Here is a 21,771-nt window from a genome sequence, read left to right on the forward strand (position 1 = left end):
TCCTTTACCATGGTGTCTCACCAGTTATTCCAGCCTTACACCTCCTTGAATTATGCCCCTGCTGATGGCAAAACCCACATTTTATAGGTCTATATGACCTAGAGACTTTGTTATGGGTTGTTTGGCTCATCTGCATCTTTCTTCCTTTTCATTGGTGGCCTGCCTGAAGGCTTGTACACAATTGGAGTAACAGGAGCAGGTTGGCTCGTTTCAACTCATTCATCTTGGCCAGGCAGTGGGGTAATCATCTCCTTATATGCAGCCACATAGGCATCCTTTCTAAAGCATGCATGCACATAATCCTCAGGCCTCTCTAGGTTCTCATAGATTGCTGCAACACCATGTTTACATGGGATTCCTGTCAAATCCCAAACTCTACAGGTACAAGACTTTCTACTAAGATTAACCACATGTCTCTCATACTCATTATCAACCTTATATATATAGCAAGCTGATGGAATAGCAGAAAAAGGCTTAGAATCAACTTTCAACTGCTCAAGCTTCTGCATTATGTTTGGACAAAGGTCACTAGAGAATTTTTCTATCCCAGTCCTCTTACTGTACATTCTAGTCATCAACCTAACCCTAATCCACTCTAGCATGGCAATGATAGGCTTATCCCTAGCTTCTAGTATCATAAAATTAAATGACTCACTAAGATTGTTCACATAACAATCAGAGATGGCCCTTGGAGTGAAACGTGACTTGGTCCATTGGGTTGGTTGGATATCTACTACATACTCCCATGCTTCTCTGTCCAATTCCTTCAGCTCTTGCATTCTCTTTTCAAACTCCCTAACTGTTGTTGCTGCAGCACACCTTCATAATGCAGCCTTTAACTCTAAACCCTTGAATGTTAACTTAAAATTGTTGTAAATGTGTTTCGCACAAAATCTATGTTCTACTGTTGGGAACAACATCTCCATGGCAGGTATCAATCCCTAGTTATGATACATACAATCAACAATGAACACCATCAGCCTAAGAATAAAAACAAACAAGTATAAAGCAGAAATGAATAAACAAGTATTACCTTCTGCCTATCTAAAATGAACACTAGATTCAGCTCATCTGGCCTTCCAATATCCTCTGCAAATGTTTGTAAAAATCACATCCAAGAATCCTTGTTTTCTTGCTCAACTACACCTAATGCAATAGGGAAAATATTGTCATTCCCATCCCTGCCAGTTGTTGATAATATATGTCTACCAAACTTGCCCTTCAAGTGGCAACCATCTAATCCTACAAGTGGCCTACACCCCCTCCAAGAATCCAACTTTCTGTGCATTGTATCTCACATACATCCTCTTGAACTTGGGTTGTGTGTTAGGCTCAGTAATCTCAGTTTACAGGATCACCTTACTCTCCACATCAGTTACTTTTATCATCTCTGCATAGTCCCTAAGCTTCCTATACTGCAACCTCTCATCGCCTAGTATGAACTCTCTAGCTTTCCTTTTAGCTCTGTACACCTGATTTATGCTCAAGTCAACATTTACATCCTGCATGACTCGGTGCTTCACACCAGAAACTACCCAATCAGGGGTTTTGTTGAAATCCTCCAAGTATTTCCTAGCCACATATGTAGAAGTGACCTGGCTATACTTGAATGTCCTCCCACCTGTACAAGTTGGAACCATGGTCTTTATCTGGAAGGTTAACTCCCCTGCAATTTGTGATGCATATACCCTCCAGCCACAGTCATACTTACAGTAGACAGAAACTTTGGTCTTCTCATTAAGCTTGAACTTAATGTCCACAGACTTTCTCGCTGCATATTCCCTCAAGGCAGCCTTAAACACCTTAACATTTGGGAACTTCATACCCTTGCATAACTGAGGGTTGCTCATGCCAGTGTTCTCATTAAACTCTGGATATGCCACCCTCTCATCCTCATCCTCTGAACTGTCTATGCTCCTAGCATCATCATCATCAAGGGCTTTTTCAGTCCAATCATTATTATCACCAGCTTGATCACTGGCAGTAGCTTCATCATTGGCAGCAACTTCTGGTCTCTTCCCATCATCTGTAACTTGCTCTCTCACACCATCTCCCTTATTAACATTTTCACTATCTCTTTCATGCTCTCTCATATTGGGCACCTCATTGTTCTCAGCACCAAATATGTCATCAGGATAATCTAGTCCTTCATACCCTTCCTCTAGCTAATCAGGTTCATCCACATGAACATATTCACTACCAACAGTTTGTCCATGGGTTGTTTGGTCATCCACATGCATAGCTCCACCAACACTGCCATCCCTTAAACCCTAAACAGGTTCTTCACTAACATCATTTTGGTCAACCACAGACTCCCTAACAGTATTGGTCACCTCCTTACAATCAGGATCATCATCAGTATCATCATCTTCATCATTCATTTCCCATGGCTAGTCTACTGCAATTGGTTGATCAGGTTCAGCTATAGGTTTTTCAATAGCAATTGGTTCAACTTCAGGTTCTACATAAAGTGTAATTTCATTTGTTGGCCACTCAACATGTAGTTCACACATGTAGGTCACATCCTCATCTGAAGTAATTAACCTTAACCCTTGCTCTAAGTCACTACCAGGTATTAAATAATAAATCCTACTGTTAATGGGTCCTCCAGCCTCAGCACAAATGTCTTGTATCTCAAAATGACTTAGTAGATCTGGATCAACATTAGCCATTGTAGATACCTCATGACCTACATACTCTAAACCAGGGTTCCACTCAAAATTCCCACTATGGTGAATGGTAAAATCAAAACGAATTTCAGCAGTCATCTGTAGGGTTTAAAACACATGCACAAACAATAGTAATTAAATACATAACCAATGCATGCATAAAGACAACACACAAAAGCAAAATAATTTCAGTTACACACCAAACACCAAGTAACGTGGGGTCAGAGACAAGAAACACAACCAACTAAACAATTTGTCTCCATGAGACCACAAATAACCTAAACATGCATCTAACCAAAATATTCCTAGGGACCACAGTCGTCAATGTCAACTATAAAAGAACAAACACACCAATGGTAAACCCAACAATGGTAAACCACTAATTTTATGACAAAAAAACTTTAATTCGAATAAACATTGGAAAAAAATAATGGTAAACCACTAATTTCATCAATCGTTACACATTGAAAAAGAATAAACACAACAATGGCAAACCCTAGCAAGTAATTTCATACCTGATACAGAGGAAAACTCAAACTTCAGCACTGCTCCTTGCTTGCAAGTGTTCGGGGAGGGATTTCACTTTGGCAATCGGAGTACAGAGGGAAAGGGATTAAGGCTAATGGGATTTTTTAGGGTTTGAAGGTAGAGAGAGGAAGAGAGCTCAGTCCTTAGGGTTCTAAGTGTGTTCTAATTGGGTTCTAATTTTTGGCTTATATTGTAAAGGAGATTTTTAAATGGAAAGGGCTGAGGTGGGTAACGGGGGTCTAACGGAGGTCACCTCAGGTGGGTTAAGTGACAAATTTCAAACCACGGGTGGGCACTTTTAAAACAGGCCAAACCACAGGTGGGTTAACTACAGTTTCCCCTTAAAAATAATTTCATTGAGTCATTTGATTGGTGTGTTGTTCCTCCACTTTCTTCTCGCTGAAGTTCATGAGCAATGAAAAACCCTAGCTTTTTTATTCTCGTTATATTTGCTTTAGCCTAAAAATGTTTTTTTCTAATGGCAAACAGAGAGGTGGGTTACGGAAAGCTAACAGAACTAATCTCAGGTAGGCAAAGTGATAAGTTTTGAACCACGGGTAGGCAAAGTGAAAACGGGCCAAACCTCAGGTGAGTTTACTGTAATTATCCCAAGAATAAATGATGATAAAGAATGAATGAAGAAATAATATTTAAATGAGATAGAGAATCTGTTGAAAATGTATTTAAAAAAGTGGGTAGGTAAAAGTTAAATGTCACTGTTCATTCTCCAAACAGTACAAAAATTTGCTGAAACTGCTGGAGATGCTCTAACATGGTTTCTCCCTACTTTTTATATTTTATTTATTTTAGTACCATTATTAGAAGAGATTTTTAAAACTCGGTAGCCATTTCAAATCTTGGTGTGCGCCAACAGAGGATGACCGTTGATCTTGGAGGCACTGCATACAATGCTGATGCTACGATTAGTATTATTTGTAAGGAAGCATAGGTACTTTTGGGCCTTTTCGGATTTGGGTTATGGGGCATTTATCCAGCCCGAAACCATAGTAGCAGTGTGAAAATTTTTTTTAAATTTTTTTATATTTTTGGAGAAGAAGTGACAATTTTTTATATTCTCCCATTCCAACCCCCAAAAAAATCAATTTTTTATGCCAACTTGGAAAAGAATCTTTTGTGCGTTTACCAAATTGTCCAATTTCCCTATCACTTTAGTTTTGTGGGTTCCAAGAAAATTGTACTCAATGTTGGAAACTTTGGCTCCGTTTGGTACGCGAGTTCAAACATAAGTTTTCAATTTTTAAACAACATTACATATATTTTTATACATTTTTTCACCCACATGTATTTTCAAAAAAATTGAAAACTGTTGTTTAAACTCACGTATCAAATGGATCCTTTATATTTGCATTAATTCAATGAGAACACTCGTTAAAAAAGTATCAAATTTTAGCTACATTTAAGTGCAAAACTCACCCGCATGAGGTTATATGAAGTTGCTTAAAAATACATCATTGTTATAGTAATATATACATTTACGCACACTATTTATTTTACATTTAATTTTTTATTATTATTTTTATATATTTCAAATATAAAGGAAGAGAGTGGATAGTGACGATTGTCTATGAAAAAAAAGAAATAATTAAAAAAATAAGAAAAATTGATATTTAAATGGGATATATTGTAAAATAGATAATATAATGTGGTGTGTTTTGAAAAGTGAATAAGTAAAATAGAAATAGTAATTTTTTTTTTAATATGGACATGAATTTTTGCATAAGTGAATATGAAGGCTAACAATACAAACTAAACTTCCATTAGATAGTTAATCTAATACTTTTTTTAAAATATAAACAATAGTTAATCTGATACTAGTTGTTAATTACTAAAAATGCTAAAACTCTAAATAGATCTTCTACGGCCTGGTTACCTGGTAGGTGCCATCGTCCATTCCTGATGGTTTCGCTTGGTCCTACTGCAGGAACAGGTGCAATCTCAATACCCTAATGGTCCCCTTTACAAACACAAAAGTATTCTCAAACGTGTAGTTACCTAATGGTCCCCTTTACAAACACAAAAGAAAAAGGAAATATTAAACCCGTTTGGTCATAGAGTTCAAAAATTGTCATTTAAAAAGATGTGAAAATTGTGGTTTAGAAAATGTTGTTGAAAAACATGTTTTAGTGTTTATAAAACAAAAAAAATGTGTTTGGTATCATGGTTTAAATAACATGTTTTAGTGTTCAAAAAACATAAATATGTGTTTGCAGGGCCGGCTCAACAACTTTTGGGGCCTTAGGCGAAAATTTTAAATGGGACCTTTTTATAATTAAATATTAATCAAATTATATACATATATATATATATATTAATTTTTTTATTTAAAATCTATTTTTCTTGCTTTTTGAGATGCAAAATTACTAATTAAGTTTTTGTATTTAAGTTTCTCTAACATTTTTTTTTCAGTTGATAATATAGCTAATCTACTTAATCTATCTTGTGACATAGTAGACCTTAAATAAGATTTTATTAATTTTAATTTTGAAAAACTTTTTTCTGTAGATGCAACTGTAACAGGTATTGTTAGTAATATTTTATAGATAAATAAAACACAATTTATAATTAAAAATGATAATATAACTAAAAATAAAATTTAAAGTATAGAACAATAGAACCTGGTTATTGCAATTTTTCTAAAGTCGTGACCACTTTAAAGTTTAAACCTGTACAAATAAAAATTAACTTAATACATTATTTAATAAATTAGTGTCACTATAATATAAATGAGTTAATATGATACACATCAAATTATTAATTGATATAATAATTTACAACAATAGATAAAGTGACAGATTAAAAAAAAAAAGTGAGAAATCGTGTAAATTATAAAACTGTGATCTGTGGGCTGTACTCCTATCCAAAAAAAAGTGAGAAACTCCGGCCTTTAATCCACTATCCCTATCATCCTATGGCTAAGTTTTAAATAAAATACCTGTCCTATCAATTCTTATGGTTGAAAAGGGTCCAAAGAGGGGCATAATTAGAAAAGCCATCATAGCAAAGCTGCAAAAAACGTGTCCCATCCCATCAAATTAATAATTGTGCAGTGAGTGTAAAACAAACTAAAAATATATATAATTTAAGTTCTATAAATAGAAGACCAAAAGTCTTTACTTTCAGAAAGACAAAGAGAAAGAGGGGAAGAACTGAAGAAAATTACCTTTGGCTCTAGTGATTGCCGACTGGTAGACTGCTGCGCTGGAATTAACAAAGAAAAATTTCAAGCTAATTGAGTTGATGGAAAAAGATCAAGAATCAAGATGAAGATGAAGATGAAGAAAAGAAAGGTAAGACCGTAAGAATATAGATGGAGAGGCAGAGAGATAGAGAGATGATAGGTTTTCCTTTTGTTTTTGAAATTTATATTCTCTATTTTAGCATATTTCAAGACAATTATATTGTATTATTAATGAATTTTTCTGTTATTAATTTTGATTTTAGCATATTTCAAGAATGAATTAATAAATTTGTCTGCTAAAATTTAATTTTGTTAGCTGAAGTTTGACTTTTTTTTTTTACTTTTTAATTTTTTACATTTTAGGATACAATAGGGCCTTTTTAATGCATTTTATTAACCAATAAAAGGGTTTAAAATTCTTTTTTAATTAAAATATATAGATAAATATATTATATATATATATTTTTTTTTTTTTTCAAGTGGGCCTTCTTTTATTTTAGGGCCTTAGGTAATTGCATCACCTATTAAGCCGGCCTTGTGTGTTTGGTATGTGTGTGTTTGATTTTAAAAAAAGCTGACACCCTATACAAAATAAAATTTTTTATTTGATGAGGGCAAACGGTCTGATGAGAGGAAGAGAACTGAACACAGATATGTCACATCAGGTGGTCCCCACTGCGTTTGGAAATATTTACGGTACTGCCACTCCAATGGTGTTTATTGTTTAAAAAGATGCCACAAGTGATTTCAAAAAGCATCATTTACACTGTGTTTGGTTGGGGTGATTTTAGGGGGATGGAAAACATAGAGTGAAAAACAAAGTGAAAAACAGTATTTTTCACTGTTTGGAAAAGAGAGGAAAATAGGGAGAGAGAAACCCGGGAGAATATTTTCTATCCAGGGCCCACAAATTTCGTCTCCCCAAATCGGGAGGAAAAGCCTGAGTGGAAAACTGATGAAGAGCACTTTTACACAATGATGCCCTCTTGTTCCCAACGGTCACAACAACTCAGCAAGAAGAAAGAAGACAATTTTCCAACCATCAACTCAGTACAACCTAACTATCATCACCGCAACCAAATAACTCAAAATCAACCCAAAACAACTTAAAATCAACTCAAAATTAAACCCAAAATCCACAGAAAATCAACTCAAAATCAAGCCCATATGTTGCAATCATCTTCATCATCTTCTCTCTGCCTTGTGGCTTTTGAACTGTCAAAAAAAAAAAAGATGCAGAGAAGAAAAGAAAAAGAAAAAAGAAAAGTGAAGAGAGCACCAGTGGAGTTGACGAAGAGAAGAAAAGAAAAAAGAAAAGAAAAGAAAAGTGAAGAGAGCACCAGTGGAGTAGACGAAGAGAAGAAGAGAATAAAAAAAAGAAAAGAAAAAGAAAAGCAGAGACTTGAGGGATAAGAGAGTTGTAGCTTTCAAACTGTCCAAAAAAAAAAAGATGCAGAGAAGAAAAGAAAAAAGAAAAAAGAAAAGTGAAGAGAGCACCAGTGGAGTAGATGAAGAGAAGAAGAGAGAAAAGAAAGAAAAAGAAAAGAAAAAGAAAAGTGGAGAGCACCAGTGGAGTAGACGAAGAGAAGAAGAGAAGAAAGAAAAAAAGAAAAAAAGAAAAAAAAGTGGAGAGCACCAGTGGAGTAGACGAAGAGAAGAAGAGAGAAAAGAAAAAAAAAAAAAAGAAAAAAAAGTGGAGAGCACCAGTGGAGTAGACGAAAAGAAAAAAAAAAGAAAAAACAAAAAAAAGAAAAGAAAGTGGAGAGTACCAGTGGAGTAGACGAAGAGAAGAGAAGAAATCCCATCAAAAAAAAAAAAAAAAAAGAGAAGAGAAGAAAAAAAAAAGAGTAAAGTAAAGAGAGCTTAGACCAAGTGCCAAACAACAAAGAAAAAAAAAAGTGAAAATAGAGATAAGGGAAAGGTATGGGGGAGAAAAAATAGAAAAAAGTAAAAGAAAAGAAATGTGTGGATAAAAAAAAAAGATAAAGGGAAAAATAAAATAAAGAAGAAGAAATTAAAATTGAGAAATGTCACTACAATATTTTTACAATAAATTTTAAATGGTGGGTTGTTACTAACTAATACTGATAAAATATATTTAAGTGATGTGTTCAAATTAAAATCAGTAAAACTTATCACATATTATTTATTGTGAAAATATTGTAAATTATTAAGCACGTAGCACTTTTTTTTTTCAACGTGATCTGATCAAGTTGTACATTATTGTAATTTTTACATTATAATAATAAAATAATAATAAAAATTTATATATATGATGTGATAACTTTTATATTATGTAATGAGACAAATAAATCTATTTCTTATTTATTATGTAACAAGGGTATAATAGTCAATTTATATAAATTACATTTTTCATATTTCCCTTTTTCTCTCCGACCAAACAAAAAAGTTTTCTACCTTCCTATTTTTTCACACTTCCAACCAAACATACAAGAGGAAAAATTAAATATTTTCCATCCTCCTATAATTTTCCATCCTCTCACTTTTTCATACCCTTAAAATCGAGTCTTTTGGCTAAATATTGCTAATTCTAAACATATTTGCGTTATAGGTACTATTACAAGTTATTTGGGAATTTGAGGAGAGAGATTGAATTTCGGCAACAGTGTTGCCGAATTCCAAAAAAGTAGGAGAGAGAATGAGGGAAAAGGCGGAGAGAGAAAAATTGTGAATTGCGGTAACACTGTTGCCGTAATTCACTGTCCAAATATCTGCCAGGCACTGTGAGACGAAGTGCTCTGAGTGGTGCCCCAAACAAACTAAAAATATTTGTCCCTATTGTGGCAATACCATTGCCCAAAATGGAAGTGGAGAAAAAAAGTGAATACCGAAATCTGGGAGGAATTTAAAAAAAAAAAAAAATGTGCTACGTACACAATATTTTTATAATATTTTTACAACAAATCACAGGTAACTGGTTATTATTAATTCAAATTTAAATTTTAATCCAACAATAACAATAAGTAACAATCTGACACTTAGAATTTGTTGTAAAAATATTGTAAAAATTATGTGCACTTCATTTCTAAAAAAAAAAAAAAAATTCCAATTGTGGCAATGGTATTTCGGCAATACATTGCCACAATTGGGAAATTTTTTGTTTTTTTTTGTTTTTAGAAATGAAGTGCACACAATTTTTACAATATTTTTATAACAAATTCTAAGTGTCAGGTTGTTACTTATTGTTATTGTTGGATTAAAATAGTAATCTCAATGTTAAATTTAAATTTGAATTAATAATAATCAGTTACCTATAATTTGTTGTGAAAATATTGTGTATGTAGCATATTATATTTTTTTTTTTAAATTTCTCCCAGATTTCGGTATACACTTTTTTTTTTCCACTCCAATTTTCGGCAATGGTATTACCACAATGGGGACAAATTTTTTTAGTTTGTTTAGGGCACCACTCAGAGCACTTCGTCTCACAGTACCCGGACAGATATTTGAGTAGCGAATTAAAGCATCAGTGTTGCCGTAATTCACAATTTTTCTCTCTCCACCTTTTCCCTCATTCCCTCCTACTTTTCTTGAAATTTCGGCAATGCCAAAATTCAATCTCACTCCTCAAATTCTCAAATAGAATCAGTCTCCTCAAACTCATCCATAGCCAGCCTCAAACGCCTCGCTCAAACTTCAAACACTCTCTCTCAGTCTCTCAAAACACTCTCTCAAAGTTCAAAAATCACCCTCACCGACATCAGTCTCAAACACTCTCTCAGTCTCTCAAACACTCTCTCAAAGTTCAAACACTCTCACTCAAACACCGAAATCAGTCATCCTCAACCCTCGGCGTGCAACAAAAATCACCCTCACCCTCAAACGCTCTCCTCTTTCCTCACAATCGGCTTCAAACGGTCCCCTCACCCATACCTTGAAAATCCCTTTTGTCCCTACCAACGAAAGTTCAGATTTTTCAGGTTTGAAGGTTTTTTTTCTTATAAAAATTTGAGCTTTTTAAATAATTATTCCATCTGGGTTTAGCCCAAGTGTTTGTGTTTGATAATTTCCCTTGTTAGTGCTTTAATTTTTCTTGTTAGTGTAAGATTTAAGTTAGACGGATTTGTTTTGTTACTTGTTGTATGATTTGGGTTGCTGGCATGTTCTGTTTTTGGATTTGTTTTTTCCCTTTCTCTGCTTGTGCATCTGCCACCCTGTTATCTACCCTGTAGGCGTTTTTAAGGAAGTGGGGCTGAGTTCCCACTTGAACCAGGTACGTGCAATCACAATTAAGTTTGTGAGTAATGGTGGATAATTACTATCATCAGTGAGTAGCCAGTTATAGGCCAATTGGGAGTCTGTTTCCACAATGAGGTGATTGAATCCCTTATTTTGAGCTAGTTGGAGTCCAAATCGTATTGTCCACAATTCCGCCACAATGCTTGTTGTTGTGCCTATATTTAACGAAAACCCAAGCACCCAATTGCCGTATTCATCTCTAAAAAGCCCACCACCTCCAGAAGGGCCAGGACAGCCCTCTGCAAGACCATCACCATCAGTATTGTGTTTTACATAATTCTGTGGGAGAGAGGACCATGCTATTAGTTGCCCTTGTTTGGAATAGTGTCTTGTTTAAATGACACTGAGATGGGTGAATTTAATTGCATGATTGTGAGCAATTAGTATGTCTGGTGGTTTTGACTCCAGAATATAATATTAGCTATATACCTATCAAAAAAAATATTAAATGGTTGCTGGCTATCCAAATTGAATGTCCTTACATTGGATGGGGATAATATTGTTGCTGGTAACATCTAATGCTGATTTTGACCCATATCCTGACCTATAATAGTTTTTAAAATTGGCATAAAATTTATGTTGTGTTTTACTGTTTGAAGTGTCTAGCAGTCCAGTTAATGTTCCTCAAATCAAGTATGGTTGTATTGTTGAGAAAAAAACTAAAGCTGCTGCTTGGAGGTGGTTAGATGTATCAAGCTCCATATTCAAATGCTCTGAGAAGGTGTACTTAATTTTCTTGTTTGTATTATATGAATCATTTTTGCATATAGAGATTGTCTTGCTAACAATTCTCTTATTGCTTCAGGTTAGATCTTTGCTCTCATCTCTTCAGTTCAGTATAATGGAGATACCAGTAAAGGATGTTTCTAATAGCTTGTCAAAAGGTATGGAAAGCCAATTTGATTTCTTTCTCAAACTTGGTCATCCACATTGAATATGGATATTTCCAATATCAGTCAAACTCATCTCTTCAGCTTAATTGCTATTATCGGGCATTGTTACAGTGGTCTAATGCTTACAATTTAATTGAGCATATTATAATATTTCCTTTTTTCATTAGTGTTCAACATGCTTTGGGCAACAAGAACAATAGCCACAAATAAGTTAATGAGTTTTGAAAAAGACCTCTTACAACCCCCACTCCCAGCTCAACTTAAGTTAGTCCATATTTAGATTTTCATTGTTTTTTTTTTTTTTTTTTTTTTTTTTTTTTTCTTTTTCTTTAATCAACATAAGTGGAATTTTTTGGTGATAAAAGCTAGGATGGAGTTCATTTTTCCATTAGTGGCTGCTTGAAGGGAAGTCAACTATTGCAAGCTATTTTAGTAATTAATGGAACTAGTAAAAGTATCAATTTGTTGTTTATTGCATACTTATGATTTCATTTTAAATAAAAAAATTTTGTCACTTCACAAGGATCACGTTCAGTTCTGGAAGAAAGGGAAGAATATAGAACTAGCTTCTTTTAAGCCAACTTTTTGGCAAGTATATATCCAAATGAATATGATTAAGAAATGAGATTTTCATTAGCATATATTAAATAGGAGCCAATGAGCTCTAGCTCAAATGGGCTTCGTCTTTCCATAATAATGGGATGGAGGGTAAGGTTGTGGGTTTTCGACCCACTAGGTGTATAACTTACTACTCAAAAAATTATATCAAATAGAAGGAATATGATAATGATAAATTTGCCACTTTTGTGAACCATATTTAGGGAAACAGTACTTATTGATGTAAAAAATTTGAGAATTTGGATAGGATAATCTACAATTTTCAATAAGGTTTGGCTTTGCAATATGGTTGGAAAATAGAAACTTTTAGTTAGAGAGAAGTTGCTTTCACTGGGTTTGGAAACTAGTTTTTCAGTTTGAAGCTTGGTTTCTGTTATTATTATTTTTTTTTACTGCCAGTAAATTAATGTTCTATTGCATTTTTCATTTTTGAGAGCCATTATCATGTTTATAGGCATTGAAGGATGGGGACTCATTAATGAATATTGGAAAGCTTAAGGAAGCATTGCCCTATTATGAAAAGGTCATGGATAAGTTAACATTCAAGGTAATTTATTGTTTGAACTGTTTGAGCTGCTTTTGTTCTTGAAAAGAGATCTCGCCTCTCTCTCTTTCCCCTCTCCATCCCCTTCCATAAAATGGAAAGCCATAAATAAGAAGGGGCATATTTATAGATTTTCTATTTGAGTGCTATTGTGATTATGTATTTATTTATAAAAAATGGTGGATTACTGATGTTAAGTTGTTAACTACCATATTTACTCTGAAATTAGGATGGTTGAGGCATTTATGGACAGGATGAGTTAGGATTTGTTGTGCCATGGGCGTTGAAAATGAAATGTATACTCTACCTGGCTCATGATTTAGAGCGGAGAACAGGATTGGCAGTTTACATACCCAATTTTGCAATATTGAAGATATTATAGATAGGGAAATTCTTTTCTTAAGGGAAAAATCTAACTTAATTTTCGTGCTAAATAATTTGGGAGCTCTATTTTCAAGATATATCTGCTTAACACATGATCCCAATCTTGTGCTTTTGGGGAGTGAAGCATGCTGTCACATCATTTTTGCATGAAATTTTTGTATGATTGATTAGTATATATACCATCACTCTAGAAAAATATACTATCCATAATTGAACATGCTCAAAATATGAATTGAGATAGGATATCAGGAAATTGATTCTCATAATCAAAATTGAATCTATTTCATTTGTAAATGGATTTTTGTAATGTGTTGTTTTAGGGAAGTTGAGCAGAAAGCCAATGGCTAAATTGTCTGACTTGATTAGGGGACATGAATGATTTCTCTTGAGAAAGTATTATATGCTTCACTGATGAGTTTGATAGTGATATTGAAGAGGTGGACTTAGGAGTCGTGTTCGTGATAGAACGTTGAAAATGTCTGTGGCTAAGTTCTATATTTGTAGCTATTGCTTTTGTTTACTCTTCCTTTTATGTCTTTTTACATGTTTCTTTTTTCTTCTCTAGTTCCTAGGGGTGTCTCCTCCTTTTTTATTGCTATATCTTTATACATTTTCATATCAAACTAGAAAAAGGAAAGAAAAGAAGTGTTCCTGGGAATCAGGAACTTCCAGTTACAATTTACTAGCTCTAGTTGTATCCTCCCTTTCTGCATCCAGCGGGAAGGTTTCTTTACTCATCTCTAATATGCGTGAACTATTTTTGCCTAGAGGTTTGGAAGATTCATTAATTACTGCATGATTTTATGTCAACTTAAAAATCAAATATAGCTTTATTTGCAAGTAGACTAATTTAAGTGAGGTTATTTGTGAGACACTCTTATAGGTGGCATTCACGTTTTCTCTTTCCTGGTTGATCTAAAATTTGTAGTTAGGAGAAGAGAAGTTGATGTGCTATGTTTGTATTTTTACATTGCAAAGATAAATGCTTATTTTGCCAATGAGTTCTAGATCAAATGACACTTTTGCCTCCCACAAGAATGAATGGAGGCTGAGGTCATGGGTTATTGTAGGCAATTGTTTTGTTTTTTGACTATTCTGTCTGTTATGATTGTGATATTCAGACGCATCCATCACAGACCTGCTTCATGTGATATTCTAGGGAATAATAATGACATAACGATGACTTTTTTTTCACCCTTAGATCTAATATAAATCAATGATCCAAAAAAAGTGTAATTCTTATAAAGTTACACTAGGTGTAACTTGAACCCATATATATGTGTGTGTGTGTGTTCTTGAAAAAGATAACATTGTTTTTGTTATGACATATTCTTGTGTCAAACATAATGTTGGATTCATGGCATTGTAGGCATAGCAATTGCTTGTAGACGGCTTGTTTTGAACAAACTCGCACAACACCATGTTTGTTTTATGCAGTGAAAGGTTGGAATTCTAGAGTGTTTTTTAATGCAGTTTGGAGGGGAGTTGAAACCTATGTAGCAAAGCTTGATACTGAGATTAGGGACTTTCAGTCTTTAAGAGAATTCCTTGTCACCTGCACCCTTAAGCTCGAGGAACTTGGCATATTTTGCAAACATGTATGTTATACAATTTACTTGGCATACCTTTAATATGTCTGTCTAAGGTTAATTACTTTTATATATTGTTTATATGAGGCACCAATTTTCATTTTTCTTATCAAAGAATTCAATCTTTTAACTTGGTATTCACTTAATTTTAATGAATTTTTGAAACTTTTGACCCCAAATGGAATGGGCAAAAGAAGATACAGTAGCCACCTCTACTTCATGAGTATTTCGTCTAGCTGATTGTGATTTGGAGGTTTCTTCTTTGCATATTCACTCTATTTAAGGCAAACTTGATAAATTGGAGCTAGTAATTTCTGATATTATTAGCTTGTGAATTTTATAGTTGCACACAGATAACATTGGTAGGTGATATTATTAGCATGAGAATCATGCTCAACGATCATGAATTCTTTACATTTTTAATGCAAGATTTCGATTTATGCTCTTTAGGGAGTGTGTTCCACCACTTCATAAAGGTGGATTTCCCCGAAAACACATCTTTACCCAACTCTCTGTCTTTGATCCATATTTGTACTTGTTCTTCTAGTTTTAAAACCTCTTCCTTGACCTTGACTTGTGCAAACCCTCCTGCATTGCTAGTTTTAATGTGCAGCTCCTCTACCTTGGCCCAAAAGCATGACTCCCAACTAGATTTAGTTGGCATCCTCTTAGCATTCTCAAACCATCTCTGGGTAAACTTGTAGCATTTTGGCCTGCCCCTATCCATATATGCTCCTGTGTCTTCATTCTTCAAGTGGCGATAGTAGTTGGCAATATCTAAGAGCTCAACAAGGCGTCGGTACCTTGTTCCAAGATCTATCTAATCGTTTTGGCCTTCAAATGCATTTGCGAGTTCATACCTTTTTAAAAATTCGACGATTTCATCCCATATACCTGCTAATTCAAGTCTCTTCACATTAGCATCGAAATCCTTGGAGGATTCTTGAAGCTTGAAGGCATCATAACAACCTAGGCCACGATACCCACAATTCAATTGGTAGTCTTCTAGTAGGTATTTCATTGCTTTCTCAATGTCTATCTTCTTGAGATTGATGCTGTCCTTGTTTCCAATCTTCTACTTCTATAGCTCTCCAGCAGCACAAAGACACAATCTAGCTCTTCTACTCTAAACTTCTACTCTAAACACCTCACAAGGAAAAGCATAAAGAAAAGACAAAGAAAATTCTTTGGTGACCAGTACTCTTAACTTCAACACATTTTCTAGCATTGAAATACTTTTAGTCTATTGCAAGTCATGTTTAAAGAACAATTATTTTTTTAGAAGAGTTGATTTCAAGATTTTGAAGTTTGTTGAAACAAGCAAAGGAAATAGAAATTACCAAGCCAAGGTCGTTCAAGGCTGCATTAATTGTTGCATTATCACTAATAGATTTTGCAGATAATGGAAGCTATTCCAGTGGCTCCAAGTAAACCTCATTTAGCATTTGGAAGCTGTCTTGCAATTCACTCTCATAGCCGAAATGTTGTTGAAGAGTTCTCTGGGCAACATCTGTACATTCTTCTTCTTAGCACAACTGAGAGGAGTAAAATAATAGTTGCAAAATAGCATCTGGATTCCTCAAGATAACTAGCTTTCCATTCCCAATACAGAGGACATAAGTTCCAAAGGGCTTGTATGGGCTTAATGGAATGAAGTTTGTCACAGTTTCCAATAACAGGTTTGTGTTTCCCATGAGGTTGCAAGCAACATGGCTTGCCACAAAGCATGAAAGCCATGTTGCTTGCAACCTCATGGGAAACACAAACCTGTTATTGGAAACTGTGACAAACTTCATTCCATTAAGCCCATACAAGCCCTCTGGAACTTATGTCCTCTGTATTGGGAATGGAAAGCTAGATTGTGTCTTCGTGTTGTTGGAGAGCTAGAGAAGCGGAAGATTGGAAACAAGGACAGCATCGATCTCAAGAAGACAGACATTGGGAAAGCAATGAAATACCTACTGGAAGACTACCAATTGAATTGTGGTTATTGTGGCCTAGATTGTTATGATACCTTCAAGCTGCAAGAATCCTCCAAGGATTTCGATGCTAATGTGAAAAGACTTGAATTAGCAGGTATATGGGATGAAATCGTCGAATTTTTAAAAAGGTATGAACTCCCAGATGCATTTGAATGCCAGAACGATTGGATAGATCTTGGAACAAGGTACTGACGCCTTGCTGAGCCCTTAGATATTGCCAACTACTATCGCCACTTAAAGAATGAAGACACAGGAGCATATACGGATAGGGGTAGGCCAAAACGCTACAAGTTTACCCAGAGATGGTTTGAGAATGCTAAGAGGATGCCAACTAAATCTAGTTGGGAGTCATGCTTTTGGGCCAAGGTAGAGGAGCTGCACATTAAAACTAGCAATGCAGGAGGGTTTGCACAAGTCAAGGTCAAGGAAGAGGTTTTAAAACTAGAAGAACAAGTACAAATATGGATCAAAGGCAGAGAGTTGGGTAAAGATGTGTTTTCAGGGAAATCCACCTTTATGAAGTGGTGGAACACACTCCCTAAAGAGCATAAATCGAAATCTTGCATTAAAAATGTAAAGAATTCATGATCGTTGAGCATGATTCTCATGCTAATAATATCACCTGCCAATGTTATCTGTGTGCAACTATAAAATTCACAAGCTAATAATATCATAAATTACTAGCTCCAATTTATCAAGTTTGCCTTAAATAGAGTGAATATGCAAAGAAGAAATTACTAGCTCCAATCTTCCGCTTCTCTAGCTCTCCAACAACACGAAGACACAATCTAGCTTTCCATTCCCAATACAGAGGAGGTATAAAGTTAGTGGTATGTAATGTTAAATTTACGATTGCCCATCATTTATTGTTGTTGATTACTTTAAATTCTCAATTCCAAGTATTGACTCTCTCTTTCTTAATTGTAGGACTGTGTGGGTCATGACCACGAAAAATAGCCCCCAATACTTTAAATTCTCAATTCCAAGTATTGACTCTCTCTTTCTTAATTGTAGGACTGTGTGGGTCATGACCACGAAAAATAGCCCCCAAGAGATCTGTCTGGTTCGGTACCGTCAGCTATTAGACTGTATGCGTCCCAACCAGGTACCCAAATTGTGTTCCTTCTATTGTTTATGACTATTGTATTTACTGCTTGTAAAATAGCTCATAGTCGAAAATAATGGAACATTGCATAATGTGCTGCCCTTTTATTTGGTTATTTCAGGTGGTGTGGGAGCCATATCAGGATGACTTAGCCCACTTGCCTCCGTTCTGTGTCGCAGGAAGGGATGTATGGACGGCGAAGGTGCCGCTTGTATGCTTTTGGCTAGTAGAGAAACATACACCGGAGCGTGTTGTTCGTCAGTTTGAGATGGTACAAGAAATCCCCCCATATGTTGATACTGCCGACGCCCTTCATGACATAGACCTGAGGGGGAAGATAGAGGTGAATTGGAGGGACAAACATGATGGCCATATCCGAGTATGGAATAGTCGAGCACAATCTCTATGTCATGGAGCACGACTACAGGGTGATATGTCACCTACTCATGCATACTTCGGTTGGTATGATAGGGTGACTTGGAGGTTCGTCGACCACACTTCCGCTTCACTTTTTATTATGGTAATCGCTTCGACCTTTCTTTTCAATTTTTGTTGCGTATCATAATTTTTTTGTTAGATGTACTAATTGTATTTTTGTACTTGCAGGTTGCAAGTCACAAGAAAATGTTGACGCAATATCCAGTAGGCAGTCCCATGTACAAACATATCTTAGCTGTACTTAAATATGTGGAATGCCTTCATCGTATAACTGCCAAACTTCCCTTGGAAGAGACTGATGGGGCAAATCCACATGCAACAGAAGATACTGAACGACCAAGCACGAGCTCAAATCGTGCCAGCCATAGCCATGGTCAGCATGGTGCACCCCATCAGGTTGTCAGTAGGTCGGATCCCCCTCCACCCCCACATGCATCCCCTATGCCAGAGTTCCCTCCACCCCCACATGCATCTCCTGCCACAGAGTTCCCTCCACGTCCACATGCATCTCCTTTCCCAGATATCCCCCCACGTACTGCTTATGCAGTTCCTGACCTAGAGATCCCTCTACCTACTGCTCATGCATCTTCTCACCCCGAGATCCCTTCACACACCCCACGTACATTTTTTGACCCCGCTCATCTTTCATTTACTCCGCCATGCTTTGATCTTGACTATGATTTCAGCCAGCCGCCACCTATCATGCACACTCAATCCCCCTCGTACAGCATCGGTCATATAGACCATGTACCACCCCATAGTCACTCCATGTCATTCATGCCCACTCCTGGACTGCATATAGATCCCATGACTACGGGCCTCACTCACACTTCATTTGCTACACCATCCTCCCCCGCAGTTGTAGGATCTTCAGTTGTTGGGAGTCAAGCAAATATGCTAGATGTGCCTGTTGAGACTGAGTAGGTAGTTGTTGGGTTACAGTCACCTCCACAAGGTCGACCTAAACACACAACAAAAGCACCTCCTTGTGGGACAGGTGGTCACAAAGCAGGACACAAGACTGGCCCCACGGTATGACAACTCATTTAATGTAATGAATATTGAGTAATTGTTGTTAATGCTATTATAATTCATCTAATCCATTGTTTGGTTGTAACTCCCATCTTCGCAGCAACACGAGGAGCCTCACCAAGGAGATGTAGTACTCCCTCCCCCACCTACCAAACATTATAGGAGACAACATAAACGTAAAATGCATTAGGATGAGCACCCCATCTGCATCAAATGCAAAAGCTGTACTCTTTCTAAACTTGACAGGCGTATCATATTAGTCTTTTAAAAATTGAGTTTCCACTAAAATCTATATTATATAAAAAACAAAGTGGTGTATCGATTATCTTTATGTGTATTCAAGTTGTCCTTATCCAGAATAATTTATTGTTAACTATCAAGTTGCTGTCCTCTCTTATTATTTGCTACAAGATCTCTTTTTGGTCTGTTCATGTCCTCAACAATTTAGATGAAGAGGAATAAATTATTGTGTAATGTGAAAAGTTGCATCTAAATTCTTTTATACATCTTCATCTTCTGTTATATAGAGGATCTTCTTTGAATCAATAGCTGTAGGGTTATTAATTCTAAATTTTGGCTTTGATTGGGACATTGTATATATGCTTAAACTTCAATGTTTATTGCTTCTTCCTGCACTGAGAATTTTTGCTTTCTGCTTATTAGGGGGTCTTTTACTGGCCTCTTGATTGTTTAATGGCATTGTCAAACCTGCTCTGGTGTTCTGGTTAACAGGTACCAAAAGAGAGCTGCAAAGTTAATCCAAGAGTACACTGCTGCTGCTAACGAAGTATAGGCGGAAAACTGATCTTGCTATTAAAAATTTGACACTTGAAGAATCTTTTTGTATGCTCATTTCCGTTTCCTTTTCAAATGTAGGTTGCACAAGAGACACTTTCTTTAACGACAACTGTCCGGATTTATGGAACTGAAAGGAAAGAACTTGGAAGGCAATAATTCTTACTGTTAATTTCCTGTCAAATTCTCAAGTGTCCATTTTTGTAATTGTCTCTTTGGTGGACTCAATGTGCAGCAAGTCACAGAGTCTGACACTCAAAGCATCCATATTTTGTTTATGTGCATGATCATGATTCTTCCAAATTCAAACCAGCTCCAATAATACCTTGATTCTTTTGGGTTTTTTTTTTTGGTTATTGTTGTTTCAGGATTTCTTGCAATTTGGTGACCCAACAACATGGATTTGGTATTTGGCTACAAGGTCACTTCTATCACTCTCTCTCTCTTTAATGCATGTTCTAATAGTTGTAAATTTTTATCATTTGTGACTAATTGATTATAATCGTTTTAATGTTTTAGGCTTTTAATTGTATGGTTAGACCTTAATAACCCTTTTCATATGGTCATCTATAGCATATATTAAAGTTGCAAACTCTAAAATTTTGGTATATGGGTTTACAATGAATGGTGGGCACAATAGTTTTTTTTTTTTTTTCTCTACCAATGGTATGATTTGATTATGTACAAGTCATGGGCAGAATGGATTTTTTTTTGGTTAGTGAGGGTTGTTGCCATTTGATTTTGAGCCAATTTATGATTGAATGGATTTTGTGGTTGTGCCTTTTATATTATGTTTGGATGTAATTGAGCTTGAAATGATTGTGCAGGGGGTTGTTGGGCTCGTTTTTGGCAATGAGAATTCTGGTTCAAATGAAGATAGGTAAAATTCTCTTTTATGTTCATGATATTTATAAATTTGAAGAAATTGAAAATGACCCAGATACGACTTTAGTCTTTTTCTGTCTTAACTAATTCTAGAAGAACTTGTTTTTGAGAAATAAGGGTTTATGACTTATGACTCAGACACACTTTGCATTCTCGTATTATTCATTTTTTTTTTTAATAAAATTGTTATCCTGTTTTGTTTTTGGTCCTTCATTGGAGTTTGGAGAGGGATCATTACTGTAATGTGTCTGAACTCAGAAGAAGTTAGGCATTTGAAAATAATGTATCATCTCATTGGAATAGGTGGTTAATGTAAAAATACATCGGTTCTGTTAGGAATTTTTGAGGAATATGCATTTAGCTGGTTTATGCAGCTGGTAGCCTGTTTTCTACTGTATTGTTTTCTCAAAGCAATTTAGTTGCCACCTTTTGCCTCTCTTGCAACTACATTTCTTATGTCCTGAAAACGGTGTCACCCTTGCAAATCAACATAAGGTATCGCTTTTTTAAAGTGACGTCACTTTTCTGATTTGTCAACACATCCTTAATTGTAGGCACTCACATTCTCTCAGCTTCGTCTATTATATATATATAGATATTGATGACTTCATTTCTGCTTCCACCATCACCTCCACTACTAACACATTGCCCAGCCACCTTCACACTTAGTTTTTTGGATAAGTACACTAATATTTAATGGTATTTTGCACAATACTTAAATGACTTGTTAGATATTATTGCTATTATAATAAATATAACTCTGGCTGCTCATACTCATACTGATCCATAATTTTTTATTCCTTGTGCTTTCATCAATAACCATAGAGGAAAATGAATAGAGAAAGACATG

The 21,771-nt window shown here is 35.4% G+C and overlaps 1 protein-coding gene and 2 pseudogenes across 6 annotated transcripts; 2 read left to right on the plus strand and 1 right to left on the minus strand.

Annotated features, from left to right (window-relative positions):
- The first annotated feature begins 11,104 nt into the window (after nucleotides 1-11,104).
- Nucleotides 11,105-21,380, plus strand: LOC112024029 (uncharacterized). 6 transcript variants are annotated; one of them, XM_065772269.1, is made up of 13 exons: nucleotides 11,105-11,164; nucleotides 11,256-11,377; nucleotides 11,462-11,540; nucleotides 12,622-12,714; nucleotides 14,465-14,693; nucleotides 17,681-17,771; nucleotides 17,893-18,291; nucleotides 18,378-19,241; nucleotides 19,342-19,465; nucleotides 19,974-20,028; nucleotides 20,118-20,188; nucleotides 20,405-20,457; nucleotides 20,864-21,380. In XM_065772269.1, coding segments are annotated over exons 5-8 (1,248 nt in total). In that variant the 5' UTR covers nucleotides 11,105-11,164; nucleotides 11,256-11,377; nucleotides 11,462-11,540; nucleotides 12,622-12,714; nucleotides 14,465-14,691; the 3' UTR covers nucleotides 19,134-19,241; nucleotides 19,342-19,465; nucleotides 19,974-20,028; nucleotides 20,118-20,188; nucleotides 20,405-20,457; nucleotides 20,864-21,380. The 6 variants fall into 6 exon arrangements, with proteins under 6 accessions (XP_065628341.1, XP_065628342.1, XP_065628344.1 ...); XM_065772270.1 differs by having other exon boundaries at nucleotides 14,533-14,693; XM_065772272.1 differs by having other exon boundaries at nucleotides 14,569-14,693.
- LOC112024022 (protein EDS1B-like) lies at nucleotides 15,039-15,941 on the minus strand (annotated as a pseudogene).
- On the plus strand, nucleotides 16,087-17,300 carry LOC136067050 (protein EDS1B-like; annotated as a pseudogene).
- Nucleotides 21,381-21,771: the final 391 nt, after the last annotated feature.

The sequence above is a fragment of the Quercus suber genome, unplaced genomic scaffold (genome assembly GCF_002906115.3).
Source record: "Quercus suber isolate HL8 unplaced genomic scaffold, Cork oak 2.0 scaffold_56, whole genome shotgun sequence".
Taxonomy (NCBI): domain Eukaryota; kingdom Viridiplantae; phylum Streptophyta; class Magnoliopsida; order Fagales; family Fagaceae; genus Quercus; species Quercus suber.

Excerpts from the sequence above, each read along its gene's own strand:
- LOC112024029 (XM_065772269.1), top strand. Across the intron at positions 17,772-17,892 it reads ACTGTATGCGTCCCAACCAG|GTGGTGTGGGAGCCATATCA; the intron begins GTACCCAAATTG and ends TGGTTATTTCAG. Across the intron at positions 18,292-18,377 it reads CCGCTTCACTTTTTATTATG|GTTGCAAGTCACAAGAAAAT; the intron begins GTAATCGCTTCG and ends TTGTACTTGCAG.